Raw genomic sequence first — 25,148 nt, forward strand, 5'->3', positions numbered from 1 at the left:
TTTATCCAATGCTCTGTAAATGGGATCTTCTATTTGACCTCCCATTATCAGGAGATTCTGAGATAGATTTAGTGGTGCAGTCTACCTGAAATGATCTTGAGAATTACTCACCTAGACTTGTTAGTAGTTCTCAGCCCTGGCTCCCGTTACAAGACATACCAAAGTGATCTGAGCTTCCGTCACAGTGATGGGAGTACACTGTTCTGCCTGTGTCAGGCTCTGGGTGAGAGACCAGGGACACTGTGACAACCAGGACACCTGGGTAACCCGCCCTCACGGAGGCTGACTGCCTGGTCTTAGATAAGCAGAGATACTCAGTGAATAATTAACTGAATAAATACAAGGGTACAAAGAGTTCTGCTACACGGTATGAAAGTTGAGTGGAGAGAATTCATTAGGTGTTAACACCTATTAACATGTGCAGGGAAGGCTTCAATTACCTCCCATGTGCTACTGACTCACACCTTTGTGTCTCCAGCAGACTCTTCCTCTGAGCTCCAGATCTGCCACTGCCACTGCCCCTTGAACGTCTCCAGGGCATATCAAAATGCCAAAAAAAAAAAAGCTTATCTTCTAGAAAACTAAAAGTCATTCTTGATTCTTCCATTTCCCTTCCCACTGCAATCTGATCCACCCCCCATCCAGTACATTTTTCTGAATAACTGTTGCCTACATCCATTTCTCTCCCATGCCCACCAACCCCTGAAGCCGGGCTCTTCTCCTCAGTCACTTGGACAACTGCAGCAACCACCTACCTGAGCCCCCAGTTGAAACTTCTTCCAGTGTGCTCCACAGACTAGCTGGAGGGATCTTTAAAGAACTCAAATCTGAACATTTACTTCCTCTCTAAAACCCTCCAATATCTTCCCATTGCATTTAACACAAAGACAGAACTCCTTAACAAGGCCTATAAGCAAGGCGCAGCCTGGCCTTTGCCAGATCTCCAGTCTCACCTTGAATCACACTCCAATCTGCTTTCCGAGTGGCCACCAAACTGGCCTTAAAAATGGCTGAGGAGATTGTATTTTCCAAAACTCACTTCAACAGTGTCTCATTCCTACAAGTTGCCCACGATCTCAGCCATAGTCCATTGGGAGGTGGAATCTAATTTTCTTACCCTGGGGTCTGGACAGGATTGTGTCTTGCTTGCAGCCACTAACGTACATTGAAGTGGCTCTGTGTGACGCCCAAGGCTGGTTCACAAAAGACAACGCAGCTCTGCCTTGCTCACTGGGAAACTTACTCTTAAAGCCTTTTGTTGCCACATAAGCAATCTGACCGCCCTGAAGCTGCCATGCTGTGAAGTCCAAACTCGCCAAGGCAGAGAGACTACCGGGACAGGCCCTGAGTCTACATGAAAACAGAGATGCCCAGCCAGCCCCCCAGGTGCTCCATCCCCCACTGTTCCAGCTCCAGGCACCACCTGACTGCAACCACAGAAATTCTCAGTTAGGACTGTTCAGCTAAGCCCTTCTGATTTCTGGTCCACAGAATCTTGGCTAGCTAATAAAATGATTGATACTCTTATTAAGCAATCAAGTTTGAGAGTGATTTCTTTCACACCAATAATAACTACAGTATGTGCCATATGCTGACCCACCCCTGGACTTACTGTATGCTTTCCCCTGTCCTTGGGAACACTTCCTGCACCCCATATGTTGAATGACTACTTACTTATTCTTCAAGTTTTTACTAAAGCTACGGTGCTTCAGGGTTATTTTCCCTAAACCATGAAACGAGGTCAGATCCCCCATGAAATGCCCTCATAACATCATGTACAGTTCATTCCTACATGCATCATTGCATTTGGAGATTATTTGACCGATGACTGCTTTCAGAGTCTTCAGCTCTGTGGACCAGATTCAGCTCATGCACTTACACAGTAGGCAAGACATTGCAAACTCAAATGCCAACAGGGAAGTAACATAAATGAGCGACATGGGCAGGGTGGGCACCGTGCTGTAATGCAAAGAACATGTCCATCTATAGGGTGTAGCTGCCACTCAGCAGGCTCTCTGCAACCTGATCTGTTTCATTATTAAAGCAACAATGCAAACCTAGATAACCACGTGATTGTTAGAATAATTGCAACTAATCCAAACAACAAACAAAAAAAGAAATAGAAAACAACAACCACCTGGAGATTTAACATCCTTCATTTCGCTAAGTATTCCAAACTTTCGGAATGTACGGCCAAGATATAGGTTAGCTGTAGGGCTGGCCGGGGTTCAGGAGAGGGTTCCTTAGATTAGCTTTTCTCTGGCCTAGACGCCATCCATCACATTCTCTTCCAAGGGCCTCAAGACCTTCTGACTCTTACCAAGTAACTAAGGTTTTCTTTGGGAGGAAGATGGAAGTAAGAAACTGTGATCATTAAGTATGTTACACTAAATTCTGTGTTGTTCTACCCAGAAGATAAATTGTGTCTGTAAAAAGGAATGGGGACATACAAAGTTCATAAAAGCCTATGAAAAGTCATAAAAATCACAAAAGTCTAAAAATTACACTTCTTGTTTCTGGAATGTTCCGCCCTCACACGTTCGGCGGGCTCAGGTCTCGCTCCGACGTCTCCCCGGAAGGGCCCGCCCGCCCGTCCCCGTCGGTCACCTCGTCCTCTCCGTTTTCTTCACAGCACTTGCGGCCCTCTCAGGGCGTCTTGTTTGCTTGCGCGGCTGCGGTTTCTGCCTGTCTCCCCTCCTTTTGGGCAAGGCATTTATCGATCTGAACCCTTTGTATAGACTACGGAGTTTATTTACTTATTGCGTGTTTTATCCCCACTAGAATGCAAGTTCCATGAGGGCAGGGGTCTTTCTGTTTGGTCACCATGCTTTCCGCTCTCACAGTGACGCCTGCTCAGACACACTTACGAAAGGAAGAAGGGGGGGAAGGAGGGTGGGAGGGAGGCCGGAAAGGAGGCCGGAAGGGAGGGAGAACCGGAAGGGCGGAAGGACCGCCCACTTTCCCAGGTACACCTCGCGCGGGCCTGCAGTCCGGGACCCCAACTCCCAGCAGGCCCAGGGGCCCAGGGCGGGCCGCGGCGTGCCACGCCGACTCGGCCCCAGTCCGCCAGGTTCCCGGCGCGCCCCGCGAGCTCAGGCGCCGCCGGAGCGCCCGCCGGGACTTGTGGTTCCGGCCACGGGTGGGGGTGGGGCCGGGCATGGAGGCGGGCGGGGGCCGAGGGCGGGCGCCGGCCCCTCCCCCGTCACTTCCTGCCAGGCTGCGGGCGCCCAGCGGCTCCTCAGCGTTTGCGCCCGCGGCCGCCGCGTCTCTCTGGTTTCCCCCTTCCCCTCACGTCCCGGCCGGGCGGCGCCCGCCCCCTCCACGGCCACTCCGCCTTTTCCCTCCCGCCGTCCCCTCTTCCTCTCCCCACTTCCTTCCTCCTGCCCCTTCTCGACGTCGCCGCCGCCACCCAGGCCTGTCGGCCGGGGGACGAACTCGGGGCAGCAGCCAGGTGAGGCGGCTGGGCCCGGCCTGGCCGGCCCGCGCGGGGCCGTGGGCGCGGGGCGGCGGGCGGCGGGTGGGGCCTAGGCCTCGGCGAGCCGCGCGCGGGGTCGCCGTCCCCGGGCCTCTGTCCGCCGGCGGGGCCTTCCCCAGGGAGGCGGGTCCTGCCGAGACCCCCGGTCAGGGCGCCCGGCGGCCTTGCTGCTGCCCTCCCCCACCCCCTCCACCCCCTGCTGGGGCCACAAACAGGTGCCACGACCGCCTTTCCGCGCTCGGAGCCGCCGAAGTTATTCCCGGGCCAGGGGCCGGGGGAGCGGGTAGGGGCGCGGCTCGGAACTCCGGAGCCCCGGAGCCCCGGAACAGCCCGGTGCCCCCAACCCGGCTCTGGAACGTGGTGACTGCGAGCACTGCTCAGGTGTTCACCGTGGGCATAGATCCTCGCCCTGCCTTCTTGGGCGAGTCGCTGAAACTCTTTGGGCTTCTTTGGAAAAGGGGCTCACAAGGTCCCGCTGCTAAGGTTCAGTGAGCCGGGGCGTGTGAAGCCCTCATCAGAGCTTCAGACCCTCCGCGGGTCCCGGTAAGCCGCCTGCATCTTTTATTAGCGTGGTATTAAGGTGTAATTGAATGGGTAGAGCGGACAGAAGTTGACCCGCCTTCCAGTTTGCGTTTCCTTAGAGGCAGGGATGTTGAGCGTGCCCACCAGCAGCTCCAGGACATTGTTTTGGGTTGTTAATGTCTGAAAGGGGCGAACGCTGGAATGGGACACCTTGGAGCAGCCGTCTGTAAAAGGTAGATGTTGTATGTCCGTCTCCTCCGCTTGACCGACGGCAGGGTTCCCACCAGCTCCCTCACTGCGAGCAACCGGTCCTTTTCTTCTTCCGTTGTTGGACTTCTTGTTATTCCATTTTCTGGGAAACTTGCTGGCAGAAGCTTCCCTTGAGTTCGGCAAACGTTTTTGGAGCACCTGATGTGTGTCGGGCTCTGGAAGGGGATTGTACGAAGATGGAAAAAATAAGTCCTTTCTTGCTCTCCATCTATACTTCCTAACTTTTTTTGCACTGCAGCTTTGCTTTTATTCCCTGCGTCCCCGTTGGCAGACTTTCATTTTCAGCTCTTGCTCCTTCCGTGTGTTACAGTTTTGCTTGTGTGGAAGTTTTCTCCCGATCCCGCAGAAATGCGTGTTTCAGTCTGTTCTGCCACTCCTCTTTGACTCTAGGGACGTTTTTAAGATCACTCTTCCCTTCTCCTTGTGACTTTGATTAGAAGGCGGTGGAAAGAGTTAAACTAGGTTTTCCGTGGATTTTGGCCTTTCAGAAATCAGTGTGCTTACCAAATGTAAGTTACGTTGCTACTTGTTGAGTTAAAAACTAAAAATACAGTTGGATTATAGAGGGAGCAGTTTCAATCATCCTGGCAACAGGTGGGATTTTTAGAACAGTTTTATTCATCATGCTGATTTTCTTTTAATTCTGTACTTAGTTGTATATTGCACCCTTCATTAAGGAATTGAAACTCCTGAAAGTTCAAATTTACAGGAATTAGAAATAGCATGTGTTTGTTATACTGAATGGGTTCTTTTAGGCAGCGAATTTCTTTAGTAAACTTAAAATGTTTTTATAACCATCCCACAATAATACAACAATGCAAAGTATCCTCTCTGTTCTCGGCATTTTCCTAGAATTTTCTGACATAAAGTCTTACCATCATTTTTACTTTAAATCTTGTTATGGCTCTTTAGAAACACTTAAAAAACACCTATACAGACAATACAAAGCATGTCTTCTGCCATATTGTGAATTGAAGTGCTAGAGAAGTGATGCTTAATGCTGCTGTAGATAACTTCAAGTTGTCATAGAACAACTGTTTATTATGGAAACCTACAAAAGTTGGTTAGAGAACCGCCATGTATTGGTCACTCATCTTTGACAATTATTAACTCATAGCTAAAGTCAATCTTGTTTCCTGTTTCCCACAAACTGGATTATTTTGAAACAGAACTCAAACATCATATCATAACTTTAGCGATTTTGACTTTTATCAGAATGCCTCAGTGTGTTAATTTGTCACAAAATCTACTTTCAGCAGGATCATAGTTCTAAATTTTGTTTGTTGGGGTGCCCGTCTCTGTTTACATACGAGTACAATGGAAAAAAAATTAGCTTCAAGATTAGTTATTGATCCAGTGCTTTCTCCCCTCAAAGTAAAATCCAAAAATACTTCCTTGTTTTTTTTGTGTGTGCAAAAACAACAGTTCTTTCGCTGCTGATGGCTGTAACTGGAAAGCAATCAGAAATACAGATTTCCTGAACCCTGTTCCGGTGAAGATGTACCTGTTAAGCCACTTTTAATGGAGAATAATTTTTCAATGGAGAATAATTTTTCATCAAAGTTAAACACAGTTAATAATTCATAATGAAAACTTTCAAAGTTTTTTTTGTTTTTATAGCAGTTGTGTAAGTATGCCGATATCACTTGAAGGTATGAATTAAGCCTAAGTATTTAATTTCAAAAGCCACTGTTTAAGAATTGTTTTGGCAAGGCCTTCCTCATCTGCTGTGTTTACAAACAGCAAGTTCAGTCTGAATGAAATGTTAAATTTGGTGATTAGTATGAAATCACAACATAGGTGTTCATATTTTCTTTCTTGTCTAAAAAAGAGATCTTTCCTAGAGTTGAATGGAAGTTAACAGAAATATTTAAATGTTTGTCATTGTTACTTAATTTTCTAAGTTCTGATCATGAACAGTTTCCAGTCTTAGACCTGAAACATTGTTATTTTGATTTTATAGGTTTACTTTTACGCTTGATCAAGTACATTGGAAATGTTATATGTTATGTTTTAGTCATTACACCCTGGGAGATAGGGAGGGATATGCCTTTTAAATCTAAGAAAAATAAAGCAATTTCATATCTAGAAAAAGGCACAAATTATATTTTATTTTGAGAAATGCTTAGTACTTCTTAGTGGGCTTAAAGTAAAATTTTAATTATTCAGAATTGTTAACATAAATAGTTTTCTCAAAACAAATTGCTCTTTTAAGATTCAGCTGGAATGTCCATTATATACAGATTATTTAAAATATAAAAATGGACATGAGTTGTGGAACTTTCTTCCTCAATTCTGAAGTCCAAACCATTAACACTGTTCTGGATATAATAATCAAATATGGGGCTATACAGTGCTTTTTCATCCAGAGTTTTCCCCAAGAAGACAATGCAGGTATTTAATGCAGGAGGCTCAGAGTGAGCTCTAAGCTTGTATTCTCCGATGCCCTTTTACTGGATTCACCAGCATGTAGATTAAACTTTCATGAAAATTGGTGTCTTTCTGGGATGTCATAAGTCAATTCTAGAGACCTTGTTTTTATTGAGCTTCTCATTTGGGTCGTCTTACTTGATACATTCTTAGAGACATAGAAATTGTTTGATTTTGGGAAATGTAAATTCTTCCTCCTCAGAAGAGAAGTTTTGGGGTTGCTTTTTTTTCTTTTAATCTTTTTTTTGAGATATCTTCATGCACTATAACAGTCCACCCAAAGTATGCAATCGGTGGCTCAAATATCATCACATAGTTGTGTATTCATCAACATGATCATTTTTTCTTTCAGTATACTTAATTTATCTTACTTTGTTTCCCCTATTATTTGTTTATTTCTTATCCATATTTTTTACTCATCTGGCAATACTGTAGATAAAAGGAGCATCAGATACAAGGTTTTCACAATCACAGAGTCCCATTGCGAAAGCTATATCATTATACAGTCATCTTCAAGAAACATGGCTGCTGGAACACAGCTTTATAGTTTCAGGTGCTTCCCTCTAGCCACTTTAATACACCAAAAACTAAAAGGGATATTTATATAATGCGTGAGAATAAATTCTCCAAGTTCACTCATCAATGTTAGTTCATATCAATGAGACCATACAGTATTTGTCCTTTTGTTTCTAGCTAATATCACTCAGCATAACATCTTTAAGGTCCATCCACACTGGTATATGCTTCATGACTTTATTTTGTCTTATAGCTGCTAATAGTCCCATCATATGTATATACCTCAGCTTGTTTAGCCACTCGTCTGTTGATGGACATTTGGGCTGTTTCCGTCCCTTGGCAGTTGTAAATAATGCTGCTGTAAACATTGGTGTGCAAATGACAGTTTATGTCATTGCCCTCGTGTCCTCTGAATAGATACCTAGCAATGGTATTGCCGGGTCATATGGCAATTCTATACTTAGCTTCTTGAGGAACCACCAAACTGCCTTCCACAGCGGTTGTACCATTTTATATTCCCACCAACAGTGGATAAGTGTGCCTCTTTCTCCACAACCTCTCCAGCACTGTTGTTTTCTGTTTTATTGATAATGGCCATTCTGGTGGGTGTGAGATGATATCTCATTATGGTTTTTTTAAAAAATATTTTTATTGATAAATAACATAGAACATAAACATTCTTAACAAACATTCCATACATGGTGTACGATCAATTGCTCACAATATCATCATGTAGTAGTGTATTCATCACCATGATAATTTTTTAGAACATTTGTGTCACTCCAGAAAAAGAAATAAAGAGTAAAAAGAAAAAAACTCATATACACCATACCCCTTACCCATCCCTCTCATTGACCACTAGTATTTCACTGTGCTTTTGATTTGCATTTCCTTAACAGCAAGGGAAGTCGAGCATCTTTTCATATGCCTTTCAGCTATTTGTATTTCCTCTTCTGAGAAGTGTCTGTTCATGTCTTTTGCCCATTTTTAAATTGGGTTGTTTGTCTTTTTGTTCTTGAATTGAACAATCTGTTTATATATTCTGGATACTAGACCCTTATCTGATATGTTGTTTCCAAACATTGTCTCCCATCGTGTTGGTTGCCTTTTTACTTTCTTGACAAAGTTCTTTGAAAAACTGTTTCATTTTGAGAAGTTCCCATTTATCTATTTCTTTCTTCAGTGCTCATGCTTTGGGTGTAAGATCTAGGAAACCGCCTCCTGTTACAAGTTTTGTAAGATATTCCCTTACATTTTCTTGTAAAAGATTTATGGTCTTAGCTCTAATGTTTAGGTCTTTGATCCATTTTGAGTTAATTTTTTGTACCATGATCATTTTTGAACATTTGCATTACTGCAGAAAAAGGAATAAAAAGAAGAAAGAAAAATCCCATACTCCTTACCTTGCACTCTTTTGACCACTAGTATTGCAGTCAACTCTTTGCCCCTTATCCCCCCCCATTATCTATTTATTTTCTGTCCTTATATTTTTACTCATCTCTCCATACCCTGGTTAAAGGGAGTGTCAGCCACAAGGTTTTCACAATCACACTGTAAAAGCTGTATAGTTACACAGTCATCATCAAGAATCAAGACTATTGGCATAGTGTTCAACAATTTCAGGTATTTCCTTTTAGCTATTCTAATACATTAAAAACTAACAGGGATGTCTATATAATGCATACAAATAACCTCCACAATAACCTCTCAACTCTATTTGAAATCTCTCAGCCACTGAAACTTTTGTCTCATTTTTCTCTTCTCTCTTTTGGTCAAGAAGCCTTTCTCAATCCCATGATGCTGGGTCCCTGCTCATTTCTGGGAGTCATGTCCCACTTTGCCAGGGGGATTTACACCCCTGAGAGTCATGTCCTTCGTAGGGTGAGGGGTGGGGACAGTGAATTCACCTGCTGAATTGGCTTTGATAGAGAGGCCACATCTGAGCAACAAAGAGGTTCTCTGGAGTGATTCTTAGGCATAATTATAAGTAGGCTTAGCTTCTCCTTTGCAGGAGTAAGTTTCATAGGGGCGAGTATTGTGATCAAGGGGTTCTCCCCAGTGCTTGTGAGAACATCAGGAATTCCCCAGCTCGGAAAGTTTAATATTTCTTCCTTATCCCCCAATTCCTTAAAGGGACTTTGTAAATACTTTTTAATTCTCTACCCAGATTACTCTGCGATGTATCAGGGCATTGCACTAACCTATGCAAACCAACAAGATATCAGTCCCTGTTCAAGGTTTCTTGTAATTATGGTGTTTGAATAAACTGACTATACAAGTTAAATTAGATAGTATGGTACTGAAAGTATACATTTTGCACCAAATAAACATCTCTTCCTTTGGTTGCACATGAAAGTTGGAGTTTTAAAATATAAACCATATCATCCTTTACTCTGTATTCTGATTTACTTTAGTCCTGTCTACATCAGCTTCATTCATATCTCTAATATCTCATATCTTCATTCATGGTCACTTTTTCAACTTTTTAGACAGTTGCGGTGTGGTGTGATGCTGACTTCTGTAGCCTCAGAGTGCTAACTCTGAGTCTCAGGTGTCAAACAGATTTATCTCAGAAGGATTTTGGAGCCTGTGAAAATATTTTATGGCAGTTTTTTTTTTTTTTTTTTTGCGTGGGCAGTCACTGGAAATTGAACCCAGGTCTCTGGCATAACAGGTGAGAACTCTGCCTGCTAAGCCATCGTGGCCCGCCCTTTATGGCAGATTTTGATTCACAGTATACTTAAAGCAGTTTGTTTTAAATTAACTTTTGGTGACAGGAGATCTTTTTGGTTGTAATGCTGTTGTAGTTTACTCCATAAGCTTTTCCTTGAATAAAACTTCATCAGTGAATATGAAGGATATAGCATTTATGCTGTCCCCACCCTCCACATTGCAAGATCAGAATGAACTATGAGCAGACCTGCTTGTTGCCATAGTTATTTTCCCCCAACATTTTATTATGAGCAATTTTAAACCTATAGCAGATCTTTGAGAATTTTACAGTGTACACTTGTTTATCTACCACCATTTTCTCTTACTCAGTTTTTACTGTAGTTTATCACATATCTGTTCTGTCTATCCCTCTTTTAATCCATCAGTCCATTTTAACTTTTTGTACATTTCAAAGTAAATTATAACATCACACACTAAATACTTCTGCATGCATATCTATTATAGTTTTTTAAGTTGAGATAGCCATTTAAGGTATTCCCAGATCAAAAGTCAGTCTTTGTTGATTTTTTTTTTTTTCAATTTTGCTTTGACTCCAGAACTGTTTGCTATTAAGGCAATTTGTTTAATGAACTTTTGTACCAAAATGTGCCTATCTGTAATTCAGATATTACAAAGCTTTGTTCCTACCTAATAAGGAGCTAATAGGCTTATAAGTATGTAGCTATAGTCATTTTATTAAATACTACAAGATGGAGGGTAGGGATGTCTGTCTTGTGGACAATTTAATGCAGTGAATGAAAAATACTGCAAAAAAAATTATTAATTAAAAAAAGGATAAAGTGGGGGAAATTAGTGCAAATAGCTTAATTTATATCTTAAATATTTCCACTCCAATGCTAATGAATAAGGTTGATGTAAAAGTGATTTATGTCACCGGATAAGTAGAAGTAGAAACAAAATCTCTGCAGATTATTAGTTATATTTGCTAAGATTACACATTCTTTTATATATTAAGGGAGTATAATCAAGGGACTCCCATAAAGCATATTTGCTAAAAGCAGAAGTAGAACAATCTATCCAAGAAATTATTTGCTTTCAATTAAAAATTAGTCTTTTCACTATTAAGTATGTAACTCATCTGCTTCTGTTTAATCTAGAATATAATTTTAGAAGTATGATTAATTTGTAGGTTTATAAACAATAATGGAAACAAAACATGCCATTTTATTATATAATACAGAAGTTATCATTACCCTGGAAATTTTTTATCATGTCTGCAAGACTGCAAAGGCCAAGAAATCTATTTAAGTATTGTAAGATTTTCCCCCCTAAACGGAAGTGACATCTGAGAATAAAAGCCTATCAGGGTATCTCACTTTTGATGCAGCTATAGTACTGTTTGTCCAATGAGTGAGTTGATTTTAGTCAGCCTTTTCTCTATTCCCATTAAAATTTTTTCTTTGGTTGGCTTGGGGCTACAAATTTATATTCGTAAATTTTATCTGACTGAGAATATGATTAGGGAATTTGCTGCCTGATAATATTTGCTACTATTTATTGAGCTCTTAACATGTGCCAGGTTAGAATTACAGAGTAAGAGTTATTTGATGTAGAAGAGGAGTTGTAAAGGTCAGATTGAATTTGTCTAATAATATAAAAACTGTCATTCGTTGAACTCTTCCTTTGTGCCAAGCATTGAACTAAGACCATTTGTGTTACATTTCAAATATTTCCAAACATCTTTGCAAAATAAGGTTTTTAATAGCTGAGGAATACCATGGTCCATCTGAGAGGCCAAGGAACTGGTGCAGGTCCTGAGTCACTAAGTGTTAGCAGTGGAACATAGGCTTGTCTGTTTCCAAAGCCTCTGCTTTGGTCCACATTCCACTGAACCACGTTTCATCTCTAATTATGTGTAGGTGCTTTTTGCTTAGGATGATTGATTCTCCTTGTCACTAGGCCTCCCCTTATCCCTTGGGCAGCTAGGATAAATTTTGTTGTAGACTGCTCAGACCAATTTGAAACAAAGTGTGGCTAAGTAATACTTAGCCTTTTACTTAGATTTGTCATTACCTGAAATAGTTTGAAGATTTGCAGTCTATTTTTGTTTGTTGTAATAGATTGCTTGCAGTTAGATTAAACTAAAAATTTTAAGTTGATTCAAAAATTTGAGGTGGTGGGGGTAGGGGGAGGACTTGGAGATAAACGGGGAGGGGGGATGTTTTATTAACCTTTGTGTCGAAGAAAGGTATCTCCTAAATTATTGTTATAATCCTTCATGAAGATTGTTAACAATGATTTAGCTTATAGTTATGGTTGTTGCTAAGAAAATTAGTCTCTTCCAAATTATAATGTTCTACTTTACTGGAAATTAGTTAACTAAGCTGCCAATTAATTTTATTGGGTTAGGTGGTGGTTGTTCTCTTTGCTTCCCAACCATTTCTGTCACCCAATTCTGGGCTAATGGTGTTGAGAGTATCTGGTGTAACTTTCTGTTTGTTATTAAACTGTCTCCTGAACAATTTCTTTTTTAGTTTCTTTGATTCAGTAATCACCTGAATAAGAAGACTGTTTGAGTCTCCATCTCTTATAACTAGTTGTAAAGGCTAGATCAATGAAATTAAATCTGCCGTTAGATTTGAGGTTTTAGTGAAATGGTGTATGAGGTTTCGTTCTGTGTTTAACCTCAAATCAGGCACCCATGTAGTCTTTAATGACATTAGAATGTCCCATTAATCATGAAAGAGCATTAGAAATGTGTCTTTTCTGGGGATGAAGTGAGCAGAATTATGCTTCTTAATTGGTTTCTTTGGTGCTCTTCAGGGGTGAGCCTTATGATCTGACTAGTCCTTGTCTGATTCTCACTCATCTTTGGTTTTGTGAAGTCTGTGCTTTCTGTAGATTAAAATTAACTGAAGAATGAATTTTCTGCCCTTGCGGATTCCACCCTGATACAAATTGACAATTGTCTGCTGGTGCTTTGATTTTGTACAGTAGGCTAGAAAGTCCTTTCCGCCTTCTGAAAGAGGATAGTTTAATAAGTCTGATTATGCTTGGAGGTTCATGTTCTTTGTTGAACAGTTTAAGTGATCTGCTCAGTGAGGCTCCACAACCCTTTACCTAGATTACAGTTAGATATAGTTAAAGCTTCCTTTTAGTTTGTAATAGAGTAAATCTTTTTAGTCTGGAACATTTTTCTAGATAGTAATTTATCTGGTAGCTGAAAATTTATTTAGGCACCAAATATAAAAGATAATAAACTAAAATAATGATTATTTTATGAGGCACTTTCTAAATTTGCTACATTTTTTCTGTCTTAAATAGTATGTTTTAAATATGTTATGTGAGTTATGTGTATCTTAATAAACTGGTGTTTAACAGCCAACTTTGGCATGGCACGTCATAGTTTACAAGTATTTCACATACATTACCAGTTAATCCCTCCAATAATCATATGATTACTGTTTTAGTAATCATAAAATAGGTGGTGATACCCCATTTTATATATTGAAAGGCTGAAGCCTACAGATGTAACTTGCTTAGAATTAGTCAGCTGAGGGACAGAATTGGGGCCTAAACTCGGATCCCAGGAGTTTTCACCATTGTTTCAGACCGCCTGTGCAGTGAGTGGGTTCGCTCTTACCCTGATTCAGCGGTTGGCAGTCGCTTTCCTTCTCATGCATCCTCTTTAGTTAGGAGGTGATGTGTATCATAAATGACTTGTTACTACTAATTAAAATGCCACTGCTATGAATTTTTTTTTTTAAATTTGTGTTGGGTTGAAATGATTTGTTCTTATACAAAAGTGAATTCCACCAGAGCAGGGACTGCATCTTACTTGTGCATGCCTCTTTCTCTAGTGCCTAGAATAGTGCCTGCATGTAGTAGGTGTTCAGTAATTATTTTTTGAGTGAGTGAAACAGTGAATTTAATTCACTCTCTTGTATCCTAGTACAGTACGCCTGCATACTTTCTTGAATGGGGAAGAAATAGATTTTGGCCTAATCCACAGTCTTTTTTATTGCTGCCGCTGCTTGGAGTTAAGTGATAGATACATGTAATAGCGTTGGCTTTGGGTTATCATTTGAAATTGGTTAGGAGATTTCAAAGCTTGGAGTTGATCATGGGATCGGGAATGTGTATATGAATCTTAGCTGTCTCATGTGCTGTGCAAAGATGTTTGAGAGCCACTGTTCTAAATGATTGCAGACTTCTTTAGTTCTCAAGCTTTTTCTCTTTTTCTTTCCTGCTAAATTGTTGGTTGTTGTTTCTTACTGTTGTCGTTATGTCTCTTTCAAGCAGTTCCTTTTTCCTGTTGTAATTTTTTACTTCAGCTTTGGGCTGGAAACTACATACCCCAAACTTAGTGTAATTGTTTGGCATAAATGGGCTTGGGTTGAGGGAGACCCCACTGGTAAAAGGCACTGACTCCTGTGGTAGGCGGTCTTTGAACATCTGTTTTGGCTGCTTGGTGGTGTTTCCCATTCCCATTCATGCCAGCCTTTTGGATGGTGAGATTTTGGTCCCTCTGGTTCTAGGTTGGAAAGTTGTTGATGTAGTATTTTTACAAAAAGAACCTCAGCTGTGAAAATACTGGAAGACAGATTTCATGATTTTATTTCTGAAACCATTTGGACAGTGAACAGCTACATTTCAATCTATTAAGCCACAGTAACAGTGAAAAAATGAACACTTTATTTTGTAAAACATGCAAAAAGTATTTCAAGGTAAGGAATTCTGTTTGTACTGTTATCATTTAAAAAGGGAAAAACTTCTAGATAAATCAGGCCTGAGAGTTTGAGAATTAAACTTGTATGTCACCTGAATCCAGTTCTAAAAAATGATTATGGTTTGGATTCACTAGAGGTAATACGCTTTTTTGTATCTTACAATGTAATATAAAAACATTTATTACAAAGTTGCTTTTGGTAAATTTTCCCATGTAATTGCATTTGCATCATCAAGCATTTGGTAAAGGATCTATGAATAAAATATTTAGTCAGTAGTTAAAGGGGGGATAAAACCTCACAATTTAAAAAAAATTAATTTCTAAGGTGTGGGCAATTGTGGCTCAGTGGCAAAGTTCTCATCTGCCATACCGGACACCTGGGTTCAATTCCTGGTGCCTGCCCATGTTAAAAATAATAATAATAATTTGTAGGTATTCACAGCTCTCCCATCTGGAAATATTTGAGCTTAAAAGAGGGAATTTTTTTCGGTCTTTTATGTACATGTCTCTGTAAAATATTTTTTATCCAATTCCCAGGCAATTATGTCTTTTGTTGACTCTACAGTGTGCTGCTTCAGTCTGTGGCATCATGCAGTCAGAAACCTTCCTGCTTGTAACTGTTGGATTTCCCCACACTTTAGCAACATATTTCTTCATTTTCAGAAAACAACTTACTCTAGCAAATTATTATTGTTTCTTATTTTCCAGGAATTTAACCACATAACCTTTCAGGACTGAACCAAAACATCTTTGTTCCTAGAGCACCCTTTTAAAGGTATGAGTAATTTGAATGTATAATTTCAGACTTGTTTGTAATTGATAGTGCTTTTGAATTCTTTAGTGACTTGTGTGGAAGTGACTTTTACTTCTGAATGTAGTGAGAGAGAAACAGAAGAAATTTTATGCAGTTTGAATATTTTACTCATGAGTTTTAATTAGAAAGTAAATGAAAAAATTGTTGGCAAATATGTAAAATCCTTTAGCCAGCACTTTATATACTTTAAATTTAAGGACATGAAAGCTAACCACAGAAGTAATTTAGTATAGCTTTTTCAATAAACATCTTAGTCATAGAAACTTGTAGTTTGCTTTCCTTTAAGCCTCTGATTTCTTGGATTGTTTAAGTTAAACTTGGTTTTCAGACTTGGGGAACTAATTAAACATTGTTTTTCATTGTGAGATAAGTTATAAATCAGCTTTGTTTACCACTGGCAGCTTGTGATTATCCAGACCAAAAAAAAAAAAAAAGAGTTTTACATGAGTGTTCAGGATTTTACAGTCCTTTATCAGGGCATTGCAAAATGCACTACATGCGTTAACAACTTATGTTTTTTAGCACTTTCTTTTAAAAGCACCGAAAGCGTATTACCACACTGTATTTCTGAAGCGGTAATTAGCGGACAAGTTAACTCCACTTTCTTTGGAAATGAAGAATTTGAAGCATAAGGATTTTGGAAAAGCTGTACAAGCTCAGTAAACTAATTTATACTAACCTGGCTGGTTTTGTATAATGCCTTTTTTTATCCCCCAAAGAACTGAATAACAGTGCTACCGTGACTCAGGATTCCTTTGGTGTTTTAGCTCTCAGATTGCCACAACTGAGGCTTTGTCAGATTTCTTATTATAAAGTGCCCTGGGGAAACTGAGGCACATGGAAGTAGATTGCCAACAGTTGAGCATATAATTACTGAGTTGGGAGTAGAACTGAAAGCCACAACATGGAAGTTTGATCTGATTTAACATCGTTGGTTGCTACCTAGTAGCAAGAGCATTTTCTTAGAAACTGGGTCTTGGCACCGATTTCTGCATGACGGTAAATGCAGTTGTGTTTTGAGGTAGATGGTGCATGGTTGCAGGGTACAGTTGCCCTTTTCTGAAAGGGAGAGCCAATTAGCCATTATTCGGACCAAGCCCATTGTAGTAAAGAAGATGTCATCAGCAAAATCTCTTAAAAATCTCCAGCAAATCATGAATAGGTCTTCATTTTGGTTAGTTTAAAACATTTTTCTGTTTTTATTATGTTTAGATTTTTTTTAAAACTTCCATATTTTCAAAGTTAATATGGAAGTGTTTTTAAGGATCTCTCTTAGGGAAAGTGGAGGTCAGGGAAGCCTGATAAGGTTTTAAAGCTATAAAAGAGAATAAGGTTTACAGTTTAAGCTACAGAGGTAAATTTTCTTCACTTTAGTACAGCATAAGGTATGACAGTTTTTCTATGATGAATAGTTAATAATGAATTTTCATTTAGAAAATTTTTAAAAGGACCACCCAGTGGTAACGTTTGTTTGGAAAGAAAATCCTCCTTTGAACACATGGCATTGTGGTGGATGCAAATGTCATGAGCAGTATAGGTTGTTCCAAGAAATTATTTTGGCTGATTTTATTGTCTTGCCAATGATCGTGCCTCTTAAAAGCTACTTCTCCTGTGTTTTTCTCTTGAACACCAAGTACCACTGTGTACTTGGTTATGATCATAGTTTGGTCATATTTCTTTCTTTTTGTTTTTTGTATACTGTACGGCGGGGGTCACATTTCTTTTTTTTTCCATGTGAGTATACCGTTGTTGCAGCATCATTTGTTGAATTTTTGTTGTTTGTTTGTTTTATCCTTTGTATGTTTTGCTTGCTGGTTTGTTTTTGGGAAGTGCATGGGCCGAGAATTGAACTCTGGTCTCCTGCATGGCGGGCGAGAATTTTACCACTGAACTACCGTTGTACCCCCTCATATTTCTTTTAAAGTAACTTTAAAAGTAGTTTGGTCAGATTTCTTTTAAAGAACCTTTTTATTGTGTGATTTGATACATGAGTCTGCTACTGAATTTTGTTTCCTTGACATTGACCTTAATGCAGTCTTTTTGGAAAGATTATGTAGGATGATAGTGATTGACATGCTCTATACTTGTGTCTGTCCATGTTTGGAATCATCAAGGAATTGCTGTTTCCAGGCTGGAATTGTGCGGGTAGAGTGGTAGGGGTGAATTTACTTGCAGAAAAACTTACAGCCACATTGCAGCTAGAAAGATGTGTTAGAAAAGGATCTTAGAAGTTCTAACTGTTGGATGTAAGGGAATGATGCGAGTTTTTTTAGGTGCTTTTTTTGTTTTTTTTTTTGGGGGGGGAGTGGGGTGCATGGTCTGGGAATCAAACCCTGGTCTCCTGCATGGAAGGAGAGCATTCTAACCACCGAACAGCCTGTGCACCCCCTTTTTAGGTGTATTTTAAGACTTTTGTAAAGGACTTTATACAGTAGAAAAATGGTTTATTCCTTAACTGTTTTTGTTGTTGACTAAGTTTCTCTGGGAGTGAAGCCTCTCAAAAACTAGAGAGAGCAGATTAATAGACTTAAATTGGTTGGTAACTGGTCTCTTCTTGTGTCTTTGAGGAACAGTTTTAACAAATAGATTCTTCCTGGCTTTTGAGATTGTGCACTCTGCCATTTATGGGTTTACATGTAGTAGATGCTTAAAAATTTTTGTTGATTATTGAATGAATATATCCCAAATATACTGTTGCAGTTGCTAATGTTTTATAATGGAAAGCAACTGAAGTACTCTTTTGTATCTGTGTGTTCCTATTACATCAGATTTAATGAAGGACTTTCAAGGGAAAATATTTAGTGAAATGTTTTTGGCTACCTTAAAAGGAAGCTTATCTAGAATTGGGGTGGTCTCTTTTCTTTTGTTTGTTTTAACACATCTTGTTTGGAAATATCACTTATTGTAAAGGAGACTGATGAGTTGATTACATGATAGTATAGGTACTTAATTATAGGTCATAGCAATCCAGTTTAGAAATTGGATACGAAAAATGATATTTTCTGTCATTGGTGAGTAGTTATTTCATACAGAGGTTCTTTTTAATTAAAAGATTTTTTTAAACATAACATTTATTTTTCAATTAAAGAAGCTGTAGGTTTACGGAAAAGTCATGCATAAAATAGAGTTTGCATATACCCCTTTCCCCATTATCAATACCTTGCATTAATGGGTACATTTGTTACAATTCATGAAAACAGTTTTATAATTGTACTGTTGACCGTAGTCCATTATTTTCAGTAGGATTTACTGGTGGATTGTTGTACAGAGATTTGACAGTTTGTTAGTTGAAGGTGAATAAGAACTATGCTTAATTGCAGATAGTTCTGCAAGCCATTCCTAGGCCATGTGCCTTCTGGTGTATTGAAAAAATCAATCAGAATATGCACTCACTATGGCCCATTCCTAGTAGATTCACTGTTGAGTGAAGAATAAATATGTTGAGGGAGAAATAGCACATGACGTATAATTAAAAAAAATGCTTTTGGTAGAGTTCATGTGTCCATATTCCCCTTCCCCACAACTCCAAGCACTTGACTCTTGTAAAACAGAAGCTACCAGCCATGGCAGCTTTTATTTATTTTCATGAGAAGATATGTCACCAAGCCAGTGGTAGGACCCAGGAGGATTTGGAATTAAGGGATCTTTTAAAAAAGGAACCTATACCTTCATCATTTTACCTCTTAGTGTTGTAGTTACTTACATATGCTATATGAAATACAGAACTTGGGAGTAAGATGAGCATGGTTTCCTGAGCTGGTGTCTAAAACTCTTCAAATAGGGAAAAATCAGGAGGAGATTAAAGGACTTCATCTGTGCTCATGGCAAGGAGGCAGGGAAATAACAACACAGGCTTAACAGTAAAGATGTTTCAAGTGCCAGGGAAAGCTGAAGAATCTTTTCAACCTAAGTTTACTGTATGAAAATATTGTTCTTCTATCAGAAAACTCCAACCAAGCATTGTAATCTCTCTAGAGTCCCGAATTTACCTGGTGGAACACGAGCCTTATGGAAAGGTTTAAAGGAAAAGAATATGTATTAAGGATTTAGTCTTCAGGGCAGAGTACTGTCAAGCAACAGGTTCAAAATTTGTACAGTAGTAATATCTCAAATTCTATGATTCCCCTGAAGACTGTAATGAACTTTATGAATAGCAGTAGTGAAAAGCTTTATTTATTCTTTGAATATGTGGATAAACAATATACTTTGTCCCATTAAACTATGCTTTCCACACGGCTTTTCTTTGAAAGGGGGGATGGGGATGCATCAATTTGGTATCAGTATTTTAGAGTCTTTTGGAAATGAAAAGGGATTTTACTTTTCTGTCTAAAAATATAGTCTACTTATTACATTAGTAAGATTTGACTTTGTGAATTAGTATATGTGTACGAATATGATGTGTACAGCATCACTGGCTCCATTTCCTACTGGATATTAATGGCACACCCTCCCTCTTTACCTAGTTTGAAAATCCCCAGACATTTTCAGATATCTCCAGGGAGCAAAATGTAGCAAAATTGTGTTAAATTAGCAAATGACTAAAAATTTATTAAGTGAGTCCTGTTTGGTGAATCTTGGCATTGGTCATGTTGGAATTTAGAATTTTTGAAGTGCACAAGCCTTATTTGGAGGTTTTCATTTTTTTAATTTATTTAGAGTTTTGAACTGCTTGTGTCAACCAGTTGTAATATGACATAACTTCTGGTGAACTTGAGGTTAACGTTTTTTGGGCAGTCTTGGTTACAGCCTCTTCCTCTTGCCCTTTCTCAATTTCTAGAAAATGAATGTACTTATGTCTGTGACTGGAAATGCTAACAGTGGGCCTGCTTTAGACAGCATTAGCCAAAAAAGATCCCTTTGTGTCCCACCTTTTCTAAATTTAGGAGTTTATTCAGAGTCCCAGATGATTGGAGCCACAGAAGGCAGAGTTGGATTGCTTATTATGGGATGCGGGTAGGCCCTGGAGCAGATATTTTGCTTTATGGCTTATTTTTTGAGTTTGTGACCGTGGATTGGTATTGTGAAGTTGTGAGTATACCACAGATTTTTATTTATTTATGTATTTTGATAGAAAAATGCCCTCAAGACAGAGTTTAGAGAATTAGAGAGGAAGGGAGAGACTGACTGGTATTTTGGCAGTTGGAAAAAAAGAATAATGAAACAAGGCCATAGCTGATTTTTAAATGGTTCTGTATTTGTTTCTCAACACTTACAGCTTGTCTGCCACTACCATTATCTAGATCTTTTATGGATCCCCCCTGCCATTTTGTTCATATTTCAAAACTGCATATCGGTAAATAAGGAACAACTGTAATACTGGGAAATTTTGATGAATAAGATAATGTTTATGCCTCTTAGTCATATTTCAGCTGAGTTTCTTTTGAGTGTTGCAGTCCTTTATTGTCTGAGCAGTAGAGAATGTACCTAGTTACTCATCTAGTAACTGTATTGCTCTGATTATTCATCTCTTTCTAGAGGTCCAGCTTTAATTAAAAATTATATCGCGACTTAAAAAAATTAAAGTAGCAAACAATTACTTTGTAATAGAACTTGTAACTAGTTTGCTGGTTTTTGTTTTGGTTGGTTATTTCCTGAGAGTCCTACTGTTTTCTAGTCTTTGTTGCTGCTGGTTATTTTGAAGTACTTTTGACTTGCTTAAAACATTTTCAGCCTTTTGAAGGATGGACATGAAAATGAGCAGAACTATCCTTATTTTTGACTTGTGAAGAAATTTAAATATATTTAGAAATAATGTCTTCGATGTCCTAATCTATAAGATAAAGGTAAACAATTTCTTACTTTGTTCCACCCTGTATTGCCTCTCACCCTGTGCCATACCTGTAAAATTGCTGTAGTCTAAAATCTGTTCCTCTCCTCTTCATCTTCTCCACCTCTGCTTTTAATAGTACAGTTGCTGTACTATTCAAATCCTTTCTCAGGGTCATTGATGTGGGAGCAATGGTTTTCTTGTTTGGAGTCTGTAACTATGTGACCCCTTCCCACACAACCTCTTAGGAAAACATGCATCTTTTATCATCCTAAGGAAGAAAAGAAACAGCAGAAGTGAGAAATTCCTCCTTTTCTTCATCAGCTTAAAGAAAAATGCTATGAGTGCCAGCTAACCTGAACATGTGGCCCCTAAATGGAAGCAGTGTTTCACCTGTTAATCCTGTTACAAACCTAGTTTGCTTTCAGCATCTTAAATTTTAAGACCAGAAGCTTTTACATACTCCATAGATGATAGAAAACCTCTCTATACTTTTAAATCTGCATTTTAATATGAGCTATGATTTGAAATTCTTAATATTCACAGCATCATTTTTACTTTTCTGATTCTCATGGTAAAGTGAACATGCAGAGCCCCTTGGTATTGAAAGTCACTTTAAAAACTCTGTGGAATAAGACACAAGCACAAGAAGCTTACAGTATACCAAGGAGAAACATTTCTAGTAAGTCATCCTAGCTACCTGCTAAACAGGGCTATTTTCATACTTGAATAGGTGACACCAATTTTGACTGAATATTGGCAATTACATATCTCCTCTATAATTTACCTTTTTATTTTCTTTCCCTTACAACTTTTAGGTAGAACTTTAGACTTCATAGCACTGAATTAACCTGCACTGAAAGCTGTTTACCTGCAGTTGTTCACTTTTGTTGAAAGTGACCATGTCTCAAGTTCAAGTGCAAGTTCAGAACCCATCTGCTGCTCTCTCAGGGAGCCAAATACTGAACAAGAACCAGTCTCTCCTCTCACAGCCTTTGATGAGTATTCCTTCTACTGCTAGCTCTCTGCCCTCTGAAAATGCAGGTAGACCTATTCAAAACTCTGCTTTACCCTCTGCATCTATTACCTCCACCAGTGCAGCTGCAGGTAAGCGTATGAATCCAAGTATCTTCTATTTCAATGTTTTCTTAGCCTGTTTTTTGATCTGATACATACGTTGCAGATGTAGGGAGCTCTCACTTTACCTTTAAGCAGAAGAAAGTATTGTCACACATGCTTCTTTGTCCCAGACACAGAACACTGGTTGTATATTGGGTTGATGGAGACCTCAGTTGATAGATTATTTAAAAATTGTAAGGAAAAGAATGGAAAACTACTCAAACTATAAAGTCTATTCTATATAAAGTAGTGGCTGGCAGAAAGAATTGAACAATAAATGCCACTTGGGTCTTCATTGTTTTGTGGGAAAATTCTACTTTTAAAATTATTTCCCAGAACTGACATAGAACCTCTCATACATTCAAGCCCCTCTTTTGTTTTTCTGTAAGATTTTATCCCAAGCCATGGGTAGACATATTAGGAACAGAAGAGTGCGTTAGCAATTGTTACTTTGTATTTTGAACAAGTAAGTTGGGGAGGTTTCAGAGGTCAGAAATAATTTGTGAGGAGCAATTAAAAATTGAACAAAAAAGCAGAGATTTTTATAAAGGAAATAAGTTTTAGAGGCATTCAAATCTAATTGTTAGGAAAACTAAAATAAACTGCAGTTACTCATTGATTAAAAGTATTGAAACACTTAAAAAAAAGCACCTAAAAACATCTCCCTCCATTTCCCTGAATGTGGCAAAATCAGCTAAATAAATATTGTGTCAGTATTGGGTGTCTCCATTCCAGAGTCACCTTACACATTCTTTTCAGTCCCTTTCTTATGCCTGACAATTTCCTTTGCATTTCCTCCTTTGTCCTCTCATTTCCTTTACTTTGTAAATCTCTTCTTAAAAGTGTTTGCTTCTCCCACTCTCAGCTGCATGGTATTTTCCACACTAACTCCAGACTTTCTTGGACCAGCTCACTAGATAGCATTTTTAACTTGTGGTAGTTCTCTAGATACTCAGTTTTCCCCAAATTTGCCATGTGAGACCATCTTAAAAGGACTTAAAGGCACAGATTATTTCAGTCTTCTGGTTTTTGTTTGTTTGTTTATTCTTCTAATTTGTATTTATATCTGCATCCTGTTGACTTTATGTAATCCCCTCCCACCAAGGCCATTTTAGTTTATTTTCATAACTGTCAGAAATAGATAAGATCTGAGGATGGCACCCTCTAGAGAAAATACTAGGGGATGCCACAGGAATGAGAAATTAGCTGTCTGCAAAACAGCGGTTTGGTAGAAAGATGGTATTGGCATGTTGAGTTTTTTGAAATAACAAACCAGGGTACAGCTGACAGCTGTCATGGTCACCAGTGTGTCTCTGCCCAGAAGACCTTGTTATTCTCTTGGTTGGTTATAATAGCAGTGCTTCATCTGGTTCTAAATCTTGCTTGCCTGCCGTGGTTTAGTTATTCCCCTGACTTCTGTTCTCCCTTTTGAAGATGCGCTCTCTCCTTCTAGGTTACCTGGCTTCAGCTGATTCAGAAAAAAAAAAAACAAACAAACCACAATAGTGTCTTCTCCAGGCATGTACTCCTAGTATGATTTGTGGTTTTGCATCACGGCTGCTCTAAATTTTTAGACTGTCAGTTTGTTTTTCCCTCTATATTTTCATATCCCTGGGAGAGCAGCAGTTTTATATACTGCTACTTGACTTCAATGCTCTTACGTTATTTTTCAGTTCCTTCTAACATGGCACACCCCAAAGAGAAAACCCCAATGTGTCTTGTGAATGAGTTAGCCCGTTTCAACAAGATTCAGCCTGAGTATAAGCTTTTGCGTGAGCAAGGTCCAGCTCACTGTAAGGTAAATATTGTCCATACTGCTTGTGCATTTATTACCCACCAGGAATGTTTTCTGTTTTTTTTTTTAATACTGTTATAATTGGTGCTGTGGGGTGGGCCATGGTGGCTCAGTGGTAGAGTTCCTGCCTGCCATGTCGGAGACCCGGGTTCAGTTCCCAGTGCCTGCCCATTAAAAAAGAAAACAAAGTGGTGCTGTGATTCAAAATACTTATTTTCAAACTGCTGAGGTTATCTTAAAGAGATACAAAGAAATAGATTTTTGAAGGGTTGCTTCATTTTTCATCCTTGCAAAATGGATCAAAGGAAAGATATGCTTCTTTTTGTAATATTTGGCTTGTAAGACTCAATTAGTGTGTAGTCATTTAGGATTCTGAATAGAGACAATTCCCAGGCACCTGCGAATGATTTCCCTCAAGTTTTCCAGGCTGTGGACCTCCTCCCAGTTGCACCCTACCTCTGGCTCCTTTCCTGTTGTTTGCACGTTTGCCTTAGGCTGGGCGGGGAGAGGAGGTAAATGGAAAATCCGTTTTGCGACTGGGTAACAATTCAGGTAAAAGGTTTGAAGGTGCAAGGTGGAACTTAGTTTCAGAGTGAGTATTTTGGATTGTCTCTAATTTCAGTTATCCTTGTCATTCCCCTTTCTCAGATAAAGAAGATGACGATAATTTGAAATTTTACCATTTGCTAATGTTCAGTCTTTTAAATTTTTGTGAAATCTGTGCTAATGTACATCTTGGTCCTTGCGTATTTGCATATCTGACTTTATCTTTTGTGCCTGTAGTATGAAAGATAAGGAATTGGACCTCCTGCTTCTGATCCTTGCCTTGCAACAAAGATAATGTACTTAAGGATGAGTTATTTAATCTCTTTATGCTTCATTTTCTTGACATGCAAAACCTCATGTCTTTACATTTGACTAAAAATAACTTCAACCACAATTCTAAATAGGTATCATAGCATAGCATAGTTAGGTGAGTGGGCTTTGAAATCAGACAGATCTGGGACTGAATCCCAGTTCCTTACTAGGTGTGATCTT

The 25,148-nt window shown here is 39.0% G+C and overlaps 1 protein-coding gene across 15 annotated transcripts in view; it reads left to right on the forward strand.

The window, feature by feature from the left end:
- The first annotated feature begins 3,211 nt into the window (after positions 1 to 3,211).
- Positions 3,212 to 25,148, forward strand: part of STAU1 (staufen double-stranded RNA binding protein 1) — a 68,376-nt gene continuing 46,439 nt past the window's right edge. For 4 of the 15 annotated variants that reach the window (XM_077167248.1, XM_077167258.1, XM_077167273.1 and 1 more), the window contains exons 1-2: positions 3,335 to 3,451; positions 15,324 to 15,390. Coding sequence is in view for 7 of the 15 variants with exons in the window: in XM_077167219.1 (XP_077023334.1) it covers positions 22,099 to 22,303; positions 23,989 to 24,113 (330 nt within the window). In the remaining 8 variants the exon portion in view is untranslated. Of the gene's footprint in view, positions 3,452 to 13,206; positions 14,614 to 15,323; positions 15,391 to 21,776; positions 21,879 to 22,014; positions 22,304 to 23,988; positions 24,114 to 25,148 lie in introns of those variants that run through there. The other 11 variants (XM_077167219.1, XM_077167182.1, XM_077167210.1 and 8 more) reach the window with 8 other exon arrangements.

The sequence above is a fragment of the Tamandua tetradactyla genome, chromosome 1, assembly GCF_023851605.1.
Source record: "Tamandua tetradactyla isolate mTamTet1 chromosome 1, mTamTet1.pri, whole genome shotgun sequence".
Classification (NCBI taxonomy): Eukaryota; Metazoa; Chordata; class Mammalia; order Pilosa; family Myrmecophagidae; genus Tamandua; species Tamandua tetradactyla.